The 20,709-nt window shown below is 42.5% G+C and overlaps 1 protein-coding gene across 2 annotated transcripts in view; it reads left to right on the forward strand.

The window, feature by feature from the left end:
- GRID2 (glutamate ionotropic receptor delta type subunit 2) overlaps positions 1-20,709 on the forward strand; it is a 2,834,743-nt gene that overhangs the window by 1,080,741 nt on the left and 1,733,293 nt on the right. For both annotated transcript variants that reach the window (XM_069238009.1, XM_069238018.1), the window contains exon 3: positions 13,780-14,064. In XM_069238009.1, coding sequence (XP_069094110.1) covers positions 13,780-14,064 — 285 coding nt within the window. The remainder of the gene's footprint in view (positions 1-13,779; positions 14,065-20,709) is intronic.

The following is a 20,709-nucleotide window of genomic DNA, read 5'->3' on the forward strand; positions in this document are numbered from 1 at the left end:
GCCAGATTTCAAGAAGAAAAGAACTAAAGGAGAAGAAGGACTGCCCTGCTGGACCCCTGGCCTGCACCTGGAACCTTCACTCAGAAGGACTGCACCAGCTGCACACTTGGGCTTCACCACAAGAAGGACTTTGCCTGGCTTCAACTGGTTCAAGGAGGGACTCCCTGTTTGCTACAGGTGAAAAATTGCTATCCAGAGTCCCCCTGCACCAACTCCTGAAAAGTGACCAGCTGACCACTGTCCAGTGGCCAAAAAGGAGTTTGCACCAGGTGCATTCTGGGAGTTGAAGTCCGCACCCCCCAAGGACCATCTCAAAACTTCTGGACCATTGGGGTGAGCTGTGGACCCCAAAAGAACCTTAAAAGAACATCTGGGTGAAGCCCCAGAAGTTTGGAGAAGATTTGAGAATTTTTGTAAAAAAGCTCCAGAGAGGGACCGACCCGCCGCGGAAATTCTAGCCGGCTTGCCTCAACCGCGACCCGGCCTGACTTGGTGGTTCGTCCCGGTAAAGAAAATTCTCCGAAAAAGAGACTAAGTCCGAAGGTAAAAAGTTGACCGGGACCTCCCAGCCATCGTATCCGAGAAGGGCTCCACGGACGTCGGATCAAGATCCAGGTTTACCCCGGTCGAAGGATTTTCACCTCGAAAAAATGACTAAGTCCGAAGGTAAAAATCTCCACCGAGGAATCCAGCATTGCGTATCCGGACAAGGGCTCCAGGAGGTCGGATTCGACTGGCAGGTTCGTCCCGCTGAAGACTATTCAAAATAAAGACTAAGTCAGAAAGTAACTTTTTAACCAAGGCCTCCCGCAACCTGTAGCCGAGCAGGGCTCCATCGCGGTCGGCCTGAAACTTTGACTTTGCCCCGGTCGAGGTGCAACCAGATGACCCGATTGGCGCTTTTTGTTTCTAAGCGCTAGAAAAATAATAATTCTTTAAAAATTCATATCTCCGGTTCCCTTTATCCGATTTTATTCGTTTTTGTGTCATTTTAAAGATAAAAATATAAACTATTTTTATAAATTGGTTTTGGATTTTTAAACTGTTTCCTGTGTTTTATTTAATTACTGTTTTGTGATATTTGAATGCTTTACACACTGTCTCCTAAGTTAAGCCTTGACGCTCGTTGCCAAGCTACCAAGGGTTGAGCTGGGATTAATTTACTGAGACCTAACTGTACCTAAGTGGAGGTTGGTGGCTTGTTGCTAGGTGTAGGTACCTACCTGCCCTTACCAATAACCCATTTTCCAACAGGAGGGTTCATCAAATAAGTGTCAGATGTGTGATCTGTGGGAAGGCGACTTGCTTTGTTTGGTCTGCTCTTGGGATGCACTAAGGGAAGAAAGGAGACAGTTGTTAAAAGTCCAGTTCAATCAAAGGGGCATACACACACAATGGGAGCTGGTACTGACCTGCTTCGACCCAGGGGATCCCAAGCTGAATTGCCGCTTTGTTAAATTTCTGCTGAAGGTGGGCAAAACTCTGACTTACTGCACTGTGCTTTAACCTACCACAAAGGTACTGGACACGATCAATGAACGAGGGGATTGATCTTTAACCAAACTGCCAACTAGCCGAATCTATGCTGAAGTTAGGCAAAAAAACACCTCAAAACTGCCCACCAGACATGACCTAAGAATGAGGATGAGGATCACTTCAATGGAGTAGAACCTTGCTAAAGTCAGAGGTTATGCATGCAGCCCTACTGACACTGTGAAGGGGGGTTTCCTAGCAATGGTCTCTGTGGGAGGGTGATCTTTTCTACTTAGTGTGCAGCCTTGCTTCCACTGGGGAGGCGCCTGACAATGGTTACCATAGGAGGGAGACTACTCCACCATGTGTGCTGCTCTGCTGTTACTCTCAGGGGGGCCGCCTGGCACTAGTCACCAAGGGGGAGGGATTGCTTCAGGCCTGCCTCCTATCCATGCTTTGCTAGTCCCTGGTGAATCTTCTCCTTTTTTTACTCTGCACTTTATTACTAGGGCAAGGTTGTCCTCTTAATATCTAAATGAACCCTATCATGAAGGTGTTGTTTACACTATTAGTTTAATTTCAATTATGTGACGTGGAGCACGAAGCTTCCATGTTGAAGATGCTAGTTGTTGTTAGTTGCAGCAGTGGAGTATGACAGTGCAACAGATCTTAATCAAGGTTCTAACCTGCGTCATTTCCTTTTAATTGATATTGGGGTATGTGTTTATGTAAGGTTTTTTATCAGCCTAACAACAATAACTATGGGGGCTCGCGTGCCCAATGTATAGGGTTTTAACCAGTTTACTCACCCTGTGGCTGCTATTCATTCCCATAATAGAATCTGTAAATTGCCTGTCATGTTTTTTATGATTTCGCTTTACTGCAGACGTTTTAAGTAACTATGAAATACACATTGTAAATGATTGTAAATTCTTCGAATGTATTACATTGTTTGTAGATTCAATCAACATCTGTTGGAACGTCCCCTGTTTGCTAACAGCATATGGTTTTTCACTCATACTATTAGACTGACAGATTCTTTTTTGTGTATTTGCCAATACTTTACACCACTGCTGCACCTAAAAGGCATTAGCAAGCACATTTTAAACTGAATGAACCAATAACATTTGCAGGTATAAGACTTAAGTGGATATATAGTAAATGAATAAAATGTAGGAACAGACTAACTAGAATTACTCCTTGTGAAAAGGGAAGAGATTGAAATATTGTTGTGGTTTTCACAGAAGGGTTCCGAGTGACATCTGATACACAATTAAGGAAAAGAACCATGGGGTGAAAAATGTCCCCATTATCACAGCTTTTGATCTTTAATTTGAGGTTACATATGGACCCCATACCAATACACTATCATTAACAGGCTTTAAGCCTTTTTGAATTGCATGGTTGTGTTTTGTGTACAATATTTTCAAACATAGAAAAATAGTAGAATGTTTGTGAGAAAAGAGAGGTATGGTTTTTGAGAATCAGATGCATGGTTCCCTTTAGAACTATTACTTTTGTAATCACTTTAAAGCAGGAAAGGCCTTTGGCATTCTTTCTGGATACTGTCTACTAAAACGAGCTTGGCAGGTGAGCATTGTGTAACAGGAATGGAAAATATGCTATGTTTTCTGCTGTGAGTTACAGGATTTGAAAAAGACTGCTCGTGATAGTGGAACCACATATTATATATTTTTTGCCAGTATTCTCAAGGAGATGCAGTTTAACTGGGTTCTTATTAGTGGTAAAGTAGAGTTCTAAATGTTGTTGAAAGCACTTCTGGATATATTATGAAAGGCTTCCTTCAGCAATTACTTTGTAAGTCTTAGATTCCTATATATTGCCTTTCCTCTTAAAATTGCCTGACTGTATGTCTCCACCAGGTTTTCTCCACTGAGAGCCTCAACAAGTATTAGGACACTGAAATGTTTAGAGCTCCATTGAAAGCAGTAAGGTGGCTTCGGGCCTATAGTAGCTGGTATAATCCTTCAGCTCCAACATTCAAAAGTTTGTTTTTCTGTTTCTCTCTTTTAAATTTAGAAATATGTACCTTCATTGTTTGGAATGTTCTAATAGTCTTATAGCCCTTGCCCCTAGTCTATACCAGGTGTTTAAGACCCCCACCCTCATAATAAGTTTTTGTCGGGTTCAGGATCTTTAACAACTGATATAGCCCTCAGAAAGGGCTTATAAGGCTATATTAGAACATTTGAATGTTGGGAACTCCACTGAAACAAATTAAGTGGCTCAGGGCTTATAATGGCTGGTGTGTCTTCTGCACTATCATTCCAATGATTACCTTTCTGTCTTTCCCTTTTTAATTTAGAACATTCTAACCTCAGTGGCTGGAATGTTCTAATATCCTTATAGGCCTTGTACAGTTTTCTTACGTTTAACTGTCTGGTAGAAGGCTTACTCCTAAACCAGAGAAAACACATGGTTTCCACCTGTTTTGGAAGCCTGAATCCTCTGCCTACATGTGGAGCTGGAATGTTATCTTGTAAGGAAAGACTGAAACCATTCATGATTGAATTATTGAATAAATAGGGCCAACATATATTTGTTAAGAGTGTAATAGTAATTGAGAATGATGCTAATACATTGAAAGATGCTCGCCTATCTGGAATTTGATTGTATATCTGAGGTGGAATTAGGATTTTAGTTTTATTAGGCATCCTCGGTCATTCTGTTGCCACAGTTCCAGAGGCAGCAGTTTTTGGCCAACATTGCTATGGAAAATCCAGATCATTTCCAAATTTCACAATGATCATGGGCTTTATAAATATCACCTCTAAATCTTTTCAGTTTCTTCAGTGTACCTCACATGATTATCTTAAAAAACAGACATGGTCCAATTTGTCCTGGATCAACTTTAGACACCTGTTTTCTAGGCCTTCGTTTTGGAGATTTGACTCCTTAGGTGAAACACCAAAGTAACTACAATTCTTATGGGCACTTACATATCAATTGCCATAGGGGACCTTTATAACAACATTCCTTTTGTTATGAAAACGTTTCATTTAAATGAAGACAAATACATCCAAGTTTGCCTTCTAAGATCTAGCAAGTCAAGAGCTGCACTGAAAATTAAATGGTTAGATCAATTTATTTAAAACATGTACACAGTGCTGGGGAAATGAAAACTCTAACATTGTACAGTTAATTCACAGTTTTTTTTAAAACATAGAGTTATAACTAAAAGTACAGCCTATCAGAAAACAAGATCAATAATTTGTTAGAAATGGGGTCTTTGGTTGGCAATCAGGTTACCCCCTGTCCAAGCAAGGACCCTCAATCTAGTCAGGGTAAAGGAGAATCACCCTCAGTTAACCCCCACTCACCCCATTGGTAGCTTGGCATGAGCAGGCCGGCGTAACTTCTGAACCAATGTATAAAATAGTTGTAACGACACACACAGTAATTCAGGGAAAACACTACAAAATGGACACCACACCAGTTTAGAAAAATAGGTAATATTTATCTACATCAAACAAGACCAGAACGACAAAAATCCGGCATGCACAAGTCAAGATATGAATTTTAAAAAGAATAAGAGTCTTAATCCTTAGAAAACAATGAGAATGCTGTTGTTACACAAAGTACCGGGTTAGCATCAAAGATAAAGCTGCACGGGCGAGCATGTGTCAAAAAAGGCCAGCACTACGTCGATTTCTTACTTGCAAGCGAGACCTTACGTTGTTCCTTCTCCAGTCGGGTTGGTGTGCATCATTTTCTCTCTCCCACAAGAGAGCGATGTGTCTATTCCCAGACAGGCACCTCGGTCCGGGGAGGCTTTGCGTTGATTTTTTACATCCAGTGATCTTGCATTCGAAATCCGGTCGCATGGTGTTAGGAAACCGCGCTGCATGGGGTTTGCGTCATTATCAGCAACCACTAGTGGGTATTGTGTGTCAGTTCTGCAGCCGCGATGCAGGTGGAGTGAGTGTTGATTTTAGCCGCGAGGCCTGCAGCGGGTCATTTAACAGACGCGTTGCGGATGAGGTGTCAAAAATGGCCCCTCACAGTGGTCTTTGCGAGCATTTCTGTCCTTTTCCACCAGCTTCACCTTTCAAGGGCCCAGAGACACTTTAGAGCACCACTTGGCAGGGCAGGAGCCTCAGAAGAGAGCCGAGGTGCTGGCAGAGAGAATTCTTTGATGTCCCTGAGACTTCAACAACAGGAGGCAAGCCTAATTCAAGCCCTTGGAGATTGTTCACCAGAGGGAAGTCACACAAAAGTCAGTCTTTGTCCTCTGTCAGGCAGAAGTAGCTACTGCAGGCCAACTCAGCAAAACACAGTCACAGGCAAATGGGCAGTACTCCTACTCCAGCTCTCCAGCTCTTCTCCTTGGCAGAGGTCCCTCTTGGTTTAAGAAGTAATATGATTTTCAGGGGTTTGGGATCCAATACTTATACCCCTTTCTGCTTTTGAAGTTGGCATTCTTCAAAGGGAAGTCTCTGCTGTTCACAAGATCCTGCCTTGCCCAGGCCAGGCCCCAGACTCACACCAGGAGGTTGGAGACTACATTGTGTGGGGGCAGGCACAGCCCATTCAGGTGTAAGTGACCACTCCTCCCTCCACTCTAGCACAGATGACTCATCAGGATACGCAGGCTACATCCCACCTCCCTTTGTCTCACTGTCTAGAGAGGATTCACAAACAGCCTAACTCTCAAACTGATCCAGACAGGCAATCTACAAACAGGCAGAGTCACAGAATGGTTTAAGCAACAAAATGCCTACTTTCTAAATGTGACATTTTCATACTAACAATCTGGAAACCAACTTCACTAAAAGATGTGTTTTTAAAGTGCATGTTCAGAGACCCTAAACTCCATATTTCTATCTGCTCTCAAGGGGAATCTGCACTTTAATAATATTTAAAAGCAGCCCCCATGTTTACCTGTTAGAGAGATAGGCCTTGCAACAGTGAAGACTGAATTTAGCAGTATTTCACTGTTAGGACATGTAAAACACATCAGTACATGTCCCACCCTTAACATACACTGCACCCTGCCCATGGGGCTAGGGAAGGTTTTAGGCCTGGCAAGTACGTACACTTGCCAGGTTGAATTGGCAGTTTAAAACTGCACACATAGACACTGCAGTGGCAGGTTTGAGCCATGTTTACAGAGCTACTCATGTGGGTGGCACATCCAGTGCTGCAGGTCCACTAGTAGCATTTGATTTACAGTCCCTAGGCACCTCCATTGCACTTTACTAGGGACTTGCTAGTAAATCAAATATGCCAATCATGGAAAGCCAATTACACATATAAATTACAGAGGGAACACTTACAGTTTAGCACTGGTCAGCTGTGTCAAAGTGACCAGAGCAAACAAAACAGCAAAAACAGAGTCCAGCACATAGAAACAACCTGGGAAGCATAGGCAAAATGTTAGGGGAGACCACTCCAGGGATGCCAAGTTTAACATGATTGATGAAAGCTGCTAAGAATCACCTTACTCTATGAACAGTCACTGTTTAACATGAATCTTCGGTGGTTTAAGTGACCTTTCCTACAATGTGATACTTGAACCCCTTCGTTGCCAGGCCTTTTCCCCCTCCTGTGCCAGGCCTTTTTTTGGCGATTTGGGGCAGTTCGCGCTTAGGCCCTCATAACGTTTTGTCCACATAAGCTAGCCAAGCCAAATTTGCGTCCTTTTTTTCCAGCATACTAGGGATTCAAGAGGTACCCAGACTTTGTGGGTTCCCCTGAAGGAGGCCAAGAAATTAGCCAAAATACAGTGAAAATTTCGTTTTTTTCAAAAAAATGGGAAAAAGTGGCTGCAGAAGAAGGCTTGTGTTTTTTCCCTGAAAATGGCATCAACAAAGGGTTTGCTGTGCTAAGATCACCAGATTCACAGTTTTCAGGAACAGGCAGACTTGAATCAGAAAACCCAATTTTTCAACACAAATTTGGCATTTTACTGGGACATACCCCATTTTTACAAATGTTTGTGCTTTCAGCCTCCTTCCAGTCAGTGACAGAAATGGGCATGAAACCAATGCTGGATCCCAGACACCTAAACATTTCTGAAAAGTAGATAAAATTCTGAATTCAGCAAGGGGTAATTTGTGTAGATCCTACAAGGGTTTCCTACAGAAAATAACAACTGAAAAAGAAAAATATTGAAATTGAGGTGAAAAAAACATCAATTTTTCTCTACGTTTTACTCTGTAACTTTTTCCTGCAATGTCAGATTTTCAAAAGCAATATACCGTTACGTCTGCTGGACTCCTCTGGTTGCGGGGATATATAGGGCTTGTAGGTTCATCAAGAACCCTAGGTACCCAGAGCCAATAAATGAGCTGCACCCTGCAGTGCATTTTCATTCTATACCGGGTATACAGCAATTCATTTGCTGAAATATAAAGAGTGAAAAATAGCTATCAAGAAAACCTTTGTATTTCCAAAATGGGCACAAGATAAGGTGTTGAGGAGCAGTGGTTATTTGCACATCTCTGAATTCCGGGGTGACCATACTAGCATGTGAATTACAGGGCATTTCTCAAATAGATGTCTTTTTTACACACTCTCTTATATTTGAAAGGAAAAAATGTAGAGAAAGACAAGAGGCAATAACACTTGTTTTGCTAATCTATGTTCCCCCAAGTCTCCCAATAAAAATGATACCTCACTTGTGTGGGTAGGCCTAGCGCCCGCTACAGGAAATGCCCCAAAATGCAACGTGGACACATCACATTTTTTTAAAGAAAACAGAGGTGTTTTTTGCAAAGTGCCTACCTGTAGATTTTGGCCTCTTGCTCAGCCGGCACCTAGGAAATCCTACCAAACCTGTGCATTTTTTAAAACTAGAGACCTAGGGGAATCCAAGATGGGGTGACTTGTGGGGCTCTGACCAGGTTCTGTTACCCAGAATCCTTTGCAAACCTCAAAATTTGTCTGAAAGAACACATTTTCCTCACATTTTGGTGACAGAAAGTTCTGGAATCAGAGGGGAGCCACAAATTTCCTTCCACCCAGCGTTCCCCCAAGTCTCCCGATAAAAATGATACCTCACTTGTGTGGGTAGGCCTAGCGCCCGTGACAGGAAATGCCCCAAAACGCAACGTGGACACATCACATTTTTTGAAAGAAAACAGAGGTGTTTTTTGCAGAGTGCCTACCTGTAGATTTTGGCCTCTAGCTCAGCCGGCACCTAGGGAAACCTACCAAACCTGTGCATTTTTTTAAAACTAGAGACCTAGGGGAATCCAAGATGGGGTGACTTGTGGGGCTCTGACCAGGTTCTGTTACCCAGAATCCTTTGCAAACCTCAAAATTTGGCTAAAAAAACACATTTTCCTCACATTTTGGTGACAGAAAGTTCTGGAATCAGAGAGGAGCCACAAATTTCCTTCCACCCAGCGTTCCCCCAAGCCTCCCGATAAAAATGATACCTCACTTGTGTGGATAGGCCTGGCGCCCGCGACAGGAAATGCCCCAAAACGCAACGTGGACACATCAAGTTTTTTGAAAGAAGACAGAGGTGTTTTTTGCAAAGTGCCTACCTGTAGATTTTGGCCTCTAGCTCAGCCGGCACCTAGAGAAACCTACCAAACCTGTGCATTTCTGAAAACTAGAGACATAGGGGAATCCACGATGGGGTGACTTGTGGGGCTCTGACCAGGTTCTGTTACCCAGAATCCTTTGCAAACCTCAAAATTGGCTAAAAAAAACACGTTTTCCACTCATTTCGGTGACAGAAAGTTGTGGAATCTGAGAGGAGCCACAAATGGCCCAAAACACAACGTGTACACATCACATTTTTTCATAGAAAACAGTGCCTACTTGTGGATTTTGGCCTCTAGCTCAGCCGGCACCTGGGGAAATGCCATATACAAGGTCATAAGCAGCGCATGGGGGTGGAAGTTATAGTTATTGCTGCTAACTATACCTGCTCAATTTCAGTTTTTTTTTGTTCAAAATGTTAACATTAACATAGCGAATTGAGACCCATATTTATACATTTGTTTATGCTAACTCAGCGCAAACCTAACTCTATATTTATACTTTGGTGCTAGACACGTCTAGCGCTAAAGTTATGGAGTTTACGTCATTTTCTGGAGGGAAAAACCTACCTTGCTTCAATGAGATGCAAGGTAGGTGTTCTCATCCAGAAAAGGACAATATGGCCTTTGTGCCATTTTTATCCCCCTATGCTAAAATCCAGCACGGGGATGGGGGCCTTAAATAATGGCACTAATCTGGGTCCGGGCAGGCGTTAGGGGACCTGTAAGCAGATTTCCATGGTCAGAGACCATGGAAATTGCCCACAGGTGCCCTTCCCTGTCCCCAGGGACACCCCCACCCACTTCTACCCACACCAGGAGGTCACCTACGGAGGACGTAAACAAGGACGCTAACAGGGCATTAGCGTCGGCTAACGCCATTCCATTAATATGGCGCCTGGCCGGCTTCATGGAATGGCACTAGCCGGCGCTATATTTTGTGCCGCAAACCTGCGCTACGTATAAATCTGCCCCTAATTTGTTATTTAATGCTAATCTATAAAAGAGTAGTTGTTAGACCTGACAGCCTTAGGGTGGTCATCCCCCAACTTTTTGCCTTCCTCCCTTCACTTTACTGACACTTATTGCTGGTTTTAGGACTCTGCACACTTTACTACTGATAACCAGTGCAAAAAGTGCATATGCTCTCTCCTTTAAACATGGTAACATTTGTTCATTTCCAATTGGCATATTTGATTTACTTGTAAGTCCCTAGTATAGTGCAATACATGTGCCCAGGGTATGTAAATTGAATGTTGTAGGAAAGTCCTCCTTTTTGCCCTGGTTATTCCCAACCTTTTTGGACAGATACTGGTGGTTACTGACTCTTGGCTGTGCCCAGGACCAGTGCTCTGTGTAAAGTGGATATGCAAATTAGGCTAATTATAATTGGCAATATTAACCTACCTACAGGTCCCTAGTATATGGTAGGGCATGTAGGTTGAAGGACCCCAACATTGGTAGTACACCTATAGGTGCACTGCTGAGGCACCCAGTGTCATTTTAAAGGCAGGCCTGCCTTGCTGGCTGCTTTTAAACTAAAGTTATATGCAAATTCGACTTTGGAATTTAAACTACCTTATTGTTACATATAAGTCACACATAAGGTTTGCCCTATGTGCCCCTCTGGTTAGGTGCCATGTAACTATAAGCAGGGACCTTATAAAAATAGTTTTATACGCCCTGGTTAGGTAAAACAGACAAATTCGTTTTTCTCTCATTCTAGTGAATGGCCTCTATGGGCTAGAATGGGGAGACTTTATTTTAATTTATAAAGTCCCCGTATGTGTCAGATACCCCAAACTCCTGATCTCACCCATATATTTTTCCAGCTCTGCAAGATTATACATTTAAAAAAAATAAGATTTAACCTTCTTCTCATCCCTTACCTCTTAGGTGTATTCTCTCAAAGACAAGCACCAAAATATCCATTCCTATTAATAGAATGTGTTATGAACTCATCTACTCATTTTTACTCATGATCTTGCAAGAGTCCTGTGAAATCATAAAAATTTATTAAAAACAATACACATTTATAATCTTCACAGTAATTATCACTTGGACACCTCCTCTCTAAATCCAGGGGGACAACATGCCCTTCTGGTGCCCCTTATTTAGCTTTTTAAATTTATTTTATGCCACCACCAATTTTTCACAGTAAACAGTAATTGCATCCATTTTATTTCTAACATTCCAACACCCAGCCAATCAGAGCACTCACTCTCACACGACTTGCGGGAGCCTCTTGCTCCTGCAAGAGAGTGAAGGCTCATGGGGAAAATATGCCTGTCAACCAATCACATGCTTCCATTTTAACAAATTGCACTCTAGCAGGACTCTTGGGGGCTCTTGCAAGCCAACATCCAAATACACAATTGTTTTTGACACTTAATTCTTCTTCAAAAACAACTGAGTGGATTTATGCCGAATCACACAAAGCACAATCTGCGCACCAAGATCTAGTTTCCTGCCAAATTTGGTGTAATTCCATTCAGCAGTTTTTGTTTTAGCCATGTCTAAAGACATGTATGGAAAATGGAGATTTTGAGGCTGATTCCTAGTTTGGCGGGCGGCGGTCGCCGCCCGCCAAGCGGGAAGCGCCAGTAGACCGTACCGCGGTCAAAAGACCGCAGCGATCATTCTGGCTTTCCCGCTGGGCGGGCGGGCGACCGCCAAAAGGACACCCGCCCGCCCAGCGGGAAAGCCACAGCAACGATGAAGCCGGCTCCGAATGGAGCCGGCGGAGTTGCTTTTGTGCGACGGGTGCAGTTGCACCAGTCGCGATTTCCAGTGTCTGCTATGCAGACACTGGAAATCAATGTGGGGCCCTGTTAGGGGGCCCCTGCAGTGCCCATGCCATTGGCATGGGCACTGCGGGGGCCCCCAGGGCCCTCACGACACCCGTTCCCGCCAGCCTGGTTCTGGCAATCTAAACCGCCAGAACCAGGCTGGCGGGAAGGGGGTCAGAATCCCCATGGCGGCGCTGCCTGCAGCGCCGCCATGGAGGATTCTGCAGCCCAGGGGAAAACCGGCGGGAAACCGCCGGTTTCCCTTTTCTGACCGCGGCTTTACCTCCGCGGTCAGAATGGGCCTGGATGCACCGCCAGCCTGGTGGCGGTGCATCCGCGGTCCCCTACCCTGGCGGTCTCGGGCCGCCAGGGTAGGAATGACCCCCTTTGTGTTTTGGTATCCCCCTTTCTTTGTTTCTCAGCCCGTCCATGAGAGATCACCCTGAAACTTTCCAACAAGGGGCTGAGGAGGATGAACTGTTTTTTTTGTTTTAAGTTTTGTGAATATTAATCAAACTGGGTCAAATATATGTATAACTATTATAAACTAGAGGCGACCAATAGGAACCCCGGTATAGCTGATAATCACATTTGCAGGTGATGAAACCCTTCATCCATTCTAAACTCTTGCCTATTGTTTAAGTAAGCATAATCTCAACTGTTTCACTGCCATCTCCACCATCCCACTACTTTCCTCATTATTTGATGTTTGTATGAGTTGTCAATAGAGTCAAATGCAGCCAGTAGGTCCGATACCACAGTAGAATGGAAGGAGTGCATAGTAGTGCTGTCTCGGTTTCTCTTTTATATCTGCAACCTCATTAAAACTTCTTCACATTGGTTCTAGAATTTTACTTAGAAAAGGGGGGTGCTGATTGGTGCCGGTATCATGCAGCTAGTGACACAAACTGAAGAGCTTTTTGGAGCTATGTGAAAAATGATTTTGATTTGTACGGATGCTATTTTACTTTTAGGCAAATGCTTGCATAAAAAGCTCTTTTTGGTGGTGTGTGGATCAGCATCCAACTGTGTGGATGACTCTATTTTCATTTTGATGCAGGGAATAGCCCTTATGTGCCATTTCAACATTAATGGGGGGGTTTCTTTCAAATATAAAATTGCATCTAAGTGTTTCGGCCCTGAAACAAGTGATTGCCGTAGAGGGAAATGTATAGAAATATTCTCACTAAAACAAGGCACTCTTGTTAAAAGATAGCACAGTTCACTAGTCGGTCTGTGAATAAACTTACATAAAGTATGCAGAGCTTTCTGACTATTGCCTAAAGATAAGAATGCCGTTTTTGGAAAACCATCATCCGTAAATTCCCTAATAACCTTTTTGTGGTGTGGCTGCTGTGGGCAGTCTAGAAATTATGGTATGCAGATTTCAAGCAGTGAATGAAACATTTCGCTGAAAACTAACAGTTGAGCTACCTGCCTGAGGGAAAAGTTTGCTCGAAGGACAAATGTACTTTTTTTTTTTTTTAGTTTGTTCTACCAGGTAGAATTTTGGCATGATTCCTGGAATTTCACAGTTTTGATGGAAGTCTTTACCTTCCCACCCGCAAGCCAACTAGTGAACAACCATGAACATCTCATTAGAAATTTACAATCTGCTGTGGATTTCGCATTCAGAAGAAAAGACTACAGCCTTGCAGGCAGTATGACACAAATCTGGCACCAGTGCTCAACCTTCTGTCCATTTGGAAATAGCCTGAATCAATGATAGGACTAATAGTCCAACACAGTCAATTGAAACTTATTATGGCATTGTTCCTTCAAGGAGAAAATATTTGCAGAAAACATAATACAACAAGGACTCTTAGCAATGTTTTAAATGAGGGAATCATGCTGTTGAATTAATGTTTATTGTGTTTCTTGATGAGATCTTTAGTTAACAATGAAAGTTTAGTTCCATAGCTGTCTGTGATAACACACTTCCTGTTTGCAAGTGCCTGTTGTTGTGCTGATGTCAGCTTAACCACTGCCATTCTTTCTTTCAGCCTGTGAACTGATGAACCATGGGATACTGGCCCTGGTCAGCTCCATAGGATGTGAATCAGCAGGATCTTTGCAGGCGTTGGCAGATGCAATGCATATTCCTCATCTCTTCATCCACCGATCCACAGAGGGCACTCCAAGAAGTGGCTGCAAACTCATCAGAAACGACCGGAATGACGATTACACCCTGTCTATACGGCCACCGGTCTATCTCAATGATGTACTGACCAGAGTTGTTACTGAATATGCCTGGCAAAAGTTCATCATTTTCTATGACAACAACTATGGTAACTATTGATTTCAACAGAAATATTTTATGCTTCAGTTTCCAAAACTGACTTCTACAGTGTGTGAGGAATATTTTTGTAGCTACCTCCTTCCCTAAGTCAATAGTTCCAGTCAATATAAATCTAAGGGTTAGTTACGTAGTTTGTAACGTCTAATTAGATTCAACATTTGTCAACAATGAATACAATTGTTATTGGAGAGCAGTTCATGTGAAAGAAAAAAACTTAAATTCAAACAATTTACACGTTTTTGAATGCAGAATAAAAAAAAAAAAATGCAGTGGATATTGTTTGCAATAACTGTTTTGAAGAACAATATTGGATGCACAGAGGTTTGTGGGGGTGTGCTTGTTCATGAACTCACAGTAAGCAGACTAGGCTACTTAACAAAGAAGCCTAAAAAGATTAAGGCCCATATTTATAATTGTTTTGTGCCGCATTTGCGTCATTTTTTGATGCAAAAGCGACACAAACCTACAAAATACAATTATATTTTGTAAGCTTGCGCCGCTTTTGCGTCAAAAAATGATGCAAATGCGGTGCAAAAAAGTATAAATATGGGCCTAAATTTGTGAAGTTATGCATTACACAACATAAACCTTTTTGACAGGGTGAAGATTTCCTAAAATAATGCAAATGCATTTCCAGAAGTGACTTGCTGATTATATAAAGTTAAATATCTTAACTAACCGAGTAGATACTGTGAACCAGAGCATAGGCATACACTCTCAAATCATCAGTGATTCAGACTGCAGCTATATTGGGCCTTATTCACAAAGGGAAACTTAGACAAAAAATCTAAGTTTAGATTAAAAGTCTAAGTTTAGAACTAAAGTCTAACTTTACTCAAAGTAAAGTTAGACTTTTGGTCTAAGTTTAGACTTTGGGTATAAGTTTAGACCAAAAGTCTGAACTTAGATCAAAATACTAACTTTACTTGTAATAAAGTTAGACTGTTGGTCTAAGTTTAGACTTCTAAACTTAGAAGACCAAACGACTAAACTTAGACCAAAAGTCTAACTCTACTTGCAGCAAAGTTAGACTTTTGGTCTAAGTTTAGACTTTTGGTCTAAACTTGGAATTTTGGTCCAAGTTTACCTTTGTGAATCTGTCCCTACATTTATACCCACCAAGAACATATGACGTTGCCTGTACCATTGCTTGATATGTGTATTGTTAGAAATGGGGTCTTTGGTTGACAGTCAGGTTACCCCCTGTTCAAGCAAGGACCCTCACTCTAGTCAGGGTAAAAGAGAATCACCCTCAGCTAACCTCTGCTTACCCCCTTGGTAGCTTGGCAGAGCAGTAGGCTTAACTTCAGAGTGCTAGGTGTAAAGTATTTGTACCAACACACACAGTAACTTAATGAAAACACTACAAAATGACACAACACCAGTTTAGACAAATAGGAAATACTTATCTAAACAAAACAAGACCAAAACAACAAAATTCCAACATACACAAGTCATGAATTTTCAAAGATTAAACTCAAAATTAGCGCTTAGAAACACAAAATGCTTTGATGAGGTGTTAACACGGCGTCGTGATGGAGTCATTCCCAACAAGCCGACACCAGCGGCGCCAGACACGGAGTTGCGTAGACCCACAAGTACAGTACCTTTGGTGAAGAGTGAAAACAAGTCGATGCACGAAGTTGGGGATTGCGCCGTCTGCGCGAAATGTTGAATCTGTGCACTTCAAGCGGCGTCGGTCATGACGTGGTGCGGCGACTTCCACGGAGACGCGGACTTCAGCGGGGCTGCAGCGGCGTCGGGCCTGCGAAGGTCATTGCGTTCCAGGAAAGATCATAAAGTCGGTTGCAGGCGGCGTCACCGGATTCAGCAGGAGCGTCTGTCCAATGCTGTCCAAAGTCAATTTCCTTGGATTTCCACCAGCTTTCCTTTCAAGAGCCCAGGAACTGAATAGGGCACCACTTGTCAGAGCAATATTATCTCCAGAGACTCCAGGTGCTGGCCGAGAGAAGTCTTTGCTGTCCCTGAGACTTCAAACAACAGGAGGCAAGCTCTAAATCAAGCCCTGGGAGATTTCTTCACAAGATGGAAGGCAGACAAAGTCCAGTCTTTGCCCTCTTACTCTGGCAGAAGCAGCAACTGCAGGATAGCTCCACAAAGCAGTCACAGGCAAGGTAGCACTTCTCCTCAGCTCTTCTCCAGACAGAGGTTCCTCTTGATGTCCAGAAGTGATCTAAAGTCTGTGGTTTTGGGTGCCCTTCTTATACCCAATTTCCCCTTTGAAGTTAGCCTACTTCAAAGTAAAGTCTCTTTTGAATGTGAAATCCTGCCTTGCCCAGGCCAGGCCTCAGACACTCAACATGAGGTCGTAGATTGCATTGTGTGAGGACAGGCACAGCCCTTTCAGGTGTAATTGACCACTCCTCCCCTCCCTCCTAGCACAGATGGCTCATCAGGAAATGCAGGCTACACCCCAGCTCCTTTTGTGTCACTGTCTAGTGTGAGGTGCAACCAGCCCAACTGTCAAACTGACCCAGACAGGGAATCCACAAAGACAGGGAATCCACAAACAGGCAGAGTCACAGAACTAGTATAAGCAAGAAAATGCTCACTTTCTAAAAGTGGCATTTTCAAACACACAATCTTAAAATCAACTTTACTAAAAGATGTATTTTAAAATTGTGAACTCAGAGACTCCAAACTGCACATGTCCTTCCGCTCCCAAAGGGAATCTACACTTTAATCAGATTTAAAGGTAGCCCCAATGTTAACCGATGAGAGGGACAGGCCTTGCAACAGTGAAAAACGAATTTAGCAATATTTCACTGTCAGGACATATAAAACCTACCTTAACCCTACACTGCACCCTGCCCTTGGGGCTACCTAGGGCCTACCTTAGGGGTGCCTTACATGTAAGAAAAGGGAAGGTTTGGGCATGGCAAGTGGGTACACTTGCCAAGTCGAATTTACAGGTAAAACTGCACACACAGACACTGCAGTGGCAGGTCTGAGACATGATTACAGAGCTACTCATGTGGGTGGCACAACCAGTGCTGCAGGCCCACTACTAGCATTTGATTTACAGGCCCTGGCACCTCTAGTGCACTTTACTAGGGACTTACTAGTAAACCAAATATGCCAACCATGGATAAGCCAATTACATACACATTTTATAAAGTAGCACTCTCATTTTAGCACTGGTTAGCAGCGGTAAAGTGCCCAGAGTAACAAAAACAGCAAAATCAGAGTCCAGCACACATCAACAACCTGAGGAACAGAGGCAAAAGTTAAGGGAGACCACGCCAAGGTTGAAAAGTCTAACATGTATGTATTCAAAGCAAATGCAATAGCTGAGACAATCAGGAGTGCTTTTCATTTTGCATCCACTTTTCTTATCTGCTAATTAGTCATATTTGTTTATGAAATTAATTATTTAAGTGGGCGTTTATTAGTAGTTTTATCCAGAGAGAGGAAGGCGTGGTATATGGCAGATCTCCTTGATAATAAGCTAGAGTATTTAATACAATAGATATTAACATATTGCAAATGTTTAATATAATTATATTAAAAAGTGACATGAGGTCAACAGAATATGCAATGGGAGCAGCACATTGAAAAAAATGACCATAACAGTACACGTTGTGAAAGTTACAGCATGGAGAAGAGATCTTTCACAGTTGGAGAGAGCACTGAATTCATAGGATTTTCGGTTTTAGGGAAAACGTGTTTTCCAAATGCACATTACACATTCTTACCTAAATATATTATTGATACTAGAAGTGTGTAAGTTGTTACTTAATTATGGTATCCATACTAGAAGTGTACGTTTTGGAATTCTAGAAAACATCACAAAATAACTTGGAGATGTAACAACATCGAGTAAAGCTCTATAGAGAAGTGAGCATTTTCCATTCTAATCTACTTGTCGTCAGAGTTTAAATCCAATTAGTTACTTACTACTCTAAAGATGCTTGCTAGTTTTGCATTTCTAGAGCTAAATGCATTTGTGTAAGTGAGTTATAAATATAGTTAAACATACAGGTGCCTAGGATGAAAGGATTTTGATTGCCACAAAAAATGCCACGAATCCCAAAAATCGTTTTATGTGCATTAAGGCTCTTTCTCTCTCTCTGACGATGTCCATAGCGGTCCCCATTATTCTGGCATGCAGTGAGTTGGTGAGAGGCACAGTGCACTGGGTCCTAAAGTTACAAGATTTGAACTCAGGGCATTAAACTTACCCTTTGAAGTGATTTTGTTTTTACATTTAGAAAACATTGTGAGATTTTCTTTTGTTTGGTTCGAACTAGAGCAGTCTCAGACACTGTAAAAAGAAAACCAGCTGCTATAAAAATCTCCAAGCTTCAAATTTTAATAGTAGTCTAAACACAACCTTATATTCAGAAGATATGGCGTACCAATTAAACAAGTTAAAAAAAAGTGGTATAAGAAGCATTCTTAAATTATATAGTGCTATCTACCCACTTAAAATGCATTCCCATGCAAAGTATTTAAAACTAAAAAATATACACAGCTTTAAAAATAAACAACCATTCTTTTCACAAAATAGGTACGCAACCTAATGAGGAAAAGTGGAGAGGAAAACATACGATGTTGAAAAATGTCTAAACATTTCAAGACCCTAGGGGTAAGTCTTTCTCAGAGGCTTCCTTTGCAGAGCACCAATGTTTAGACTAAGAGTCTGATTTAGTGTTTGGAGGATGGGGTTACTCCATCAAAAATGTGACGGATATCCCGTTTGCCATATTACGATTCTATATTAGCGTATGGAACTCATGATATGATGGACAGGATATTCGTCACGTTTGTGACGGAGTTACTCACCCGCCAAAGTTTAAATCAGGCCTTAACCCTGTGAAAGAAAATTTCAAAAGTGTCTTTAAACTTAATGGTTTCTCACTTTTGATGTGCTGAAACTTACCCTATTGATGTAGTTTCACCTATATCAAACTTTCTTAAAAATTTAGACAGAAGGAGCCCACTATTGGAAATTACTTCATGGCACCTACTATTTGGAGTCTCATTTTAGACTGTGATCAATGTGTTAACAAAAAAAATTGCAAGCACCAAAGATTTTGTTAGAAGCCTACTCCCGGTGCAGATGAACACCAAGGCTGCCAAGCTTTGAATCCTATTTTTGCTTTTTTTCACCACCATACACTTCCTGCATAATTATCTCACTTTTGCAGGTTCTTTTATATCCATTGTTAGACCTGACAGCCTTAGGGTGGTCATCCCCCAACTTTTTGCCCGCCTCCCGCCACATTTCAGACACTGTTTTTGCTGGTTTTAGGACTCTGCACACTTAACCACTGCTAACTAGTGCTAAAGTGCATATGCTCTCTCCGTTAAACATGGTTACATTGGTTCATTCCCAATTGGCATATTTGATTTACTGTAAGTCCCTAGTAAAGTGCACTACATGTGCCCAGGGCCTGTAAATTGAATGCTACTAGTGGACCTGAGGCACTGGTAGTGCCACCCACATAAGTAGCCCCTTAACCATGTCTCAGGCCTGCCATTGTAAGGCCTGTGTGTGCAGTTTCACTGCCACTTCAGCTTTGCATGTAAAAGTACTTGACAAGCCTTAAGCTCCCCTTTGTCTACATATAAGTCACCCTTAAGGTAGGGACCTAGGTAACCCATAGGGCAGGGTGCTATGTGGGTTAAAGGCAGGACATGGACATGTGTGTTTTATATGTCCTGGTAGTGAAAAACTCCTAAATTCATTTTCCACTACTGTGAGGCCTGCTCCTTTCATAGGATATCATTAGGGCTACACTCATATACTGTTTGAGTGGTAGCTTCTGATCAGAAAGGGGAAACCAGGTCATATTTAGTATGGCCAGAATGGTAATAGAAAATCCTGCTTATTGGTGAGGTTGGATTTTATATTACTATTTTAGAAATGTCACTTTATAAAGTGAGCATTTCTCTGCACTTAAAATCAATCTGTGCCTTACAGACTGTCTCCAGTCAATGTCTGGGCTGGGCTGGTTGACAGCTTCCTTGTGCATTTCACCAAGACAACCACAAACACAGGATACTCAGTCACACCTGCACTCATCTGCATACTGAATGTGTCTTCCTGTGCTGGAAGGGTGGAGGGCCTGACACTTACATTTCAAAGGCTAGTGCCCTGCCTTCACACAATGGGCTGCCAAACCCCCTACTGGGACCTTGGCAGACAGACCTGTACTGATAGGGGACCTTGTGCATTTTAAAACCACTCTTTAAAGTCTCCCCCACTTCAAAGGCATTTATGGGTATATAAACTGGGTCCCTGACCCCGCCGAATCAGACACTTCTTGACCTGAACCTGCAACCTGTCAAGAGGAACTTCCTGCTGCCGAAAGGACTCATCTGGACTGCTTTGCTGAGCAGGACGGCTGCCCTGCTGCCTTGCTGCCCTGTGATTTTGCTGAGAAGTGCTTTCCATGGGCTTGGATTGAGCTTGCCTCCTGTTTTTCAAAGTCTCAGGTCCAAAAAGGCTTAATCTCTTCAGGAAACTCCTTGTGTGCCGCAAATCGACGCACAACCTGCCGGAAACGATGCACAGCCGTTTTGTGACCGAGAAATCACCACACACCTGAGCCGGAATGATGCAGCCTGACTTCCAGAGTGAAGAATCGACACAGCACCTACCTTGCAA

This window comes from Pleurodeles waltl, chromosome 1_2, assembly GCF_031143425.1.
Source record: "Pleurodeles waltl isolate 20211129_DDA chromosome 1_2, aPleWal1.hap1.20221129, whole genome shotgun sequence".
Taxonomy (NCBI): Eukaryota; Metazoa; Chordata; class Amphibia; order Caudata; family Salamandridae; genus Pleurodeles; species Pleurodeles waltl.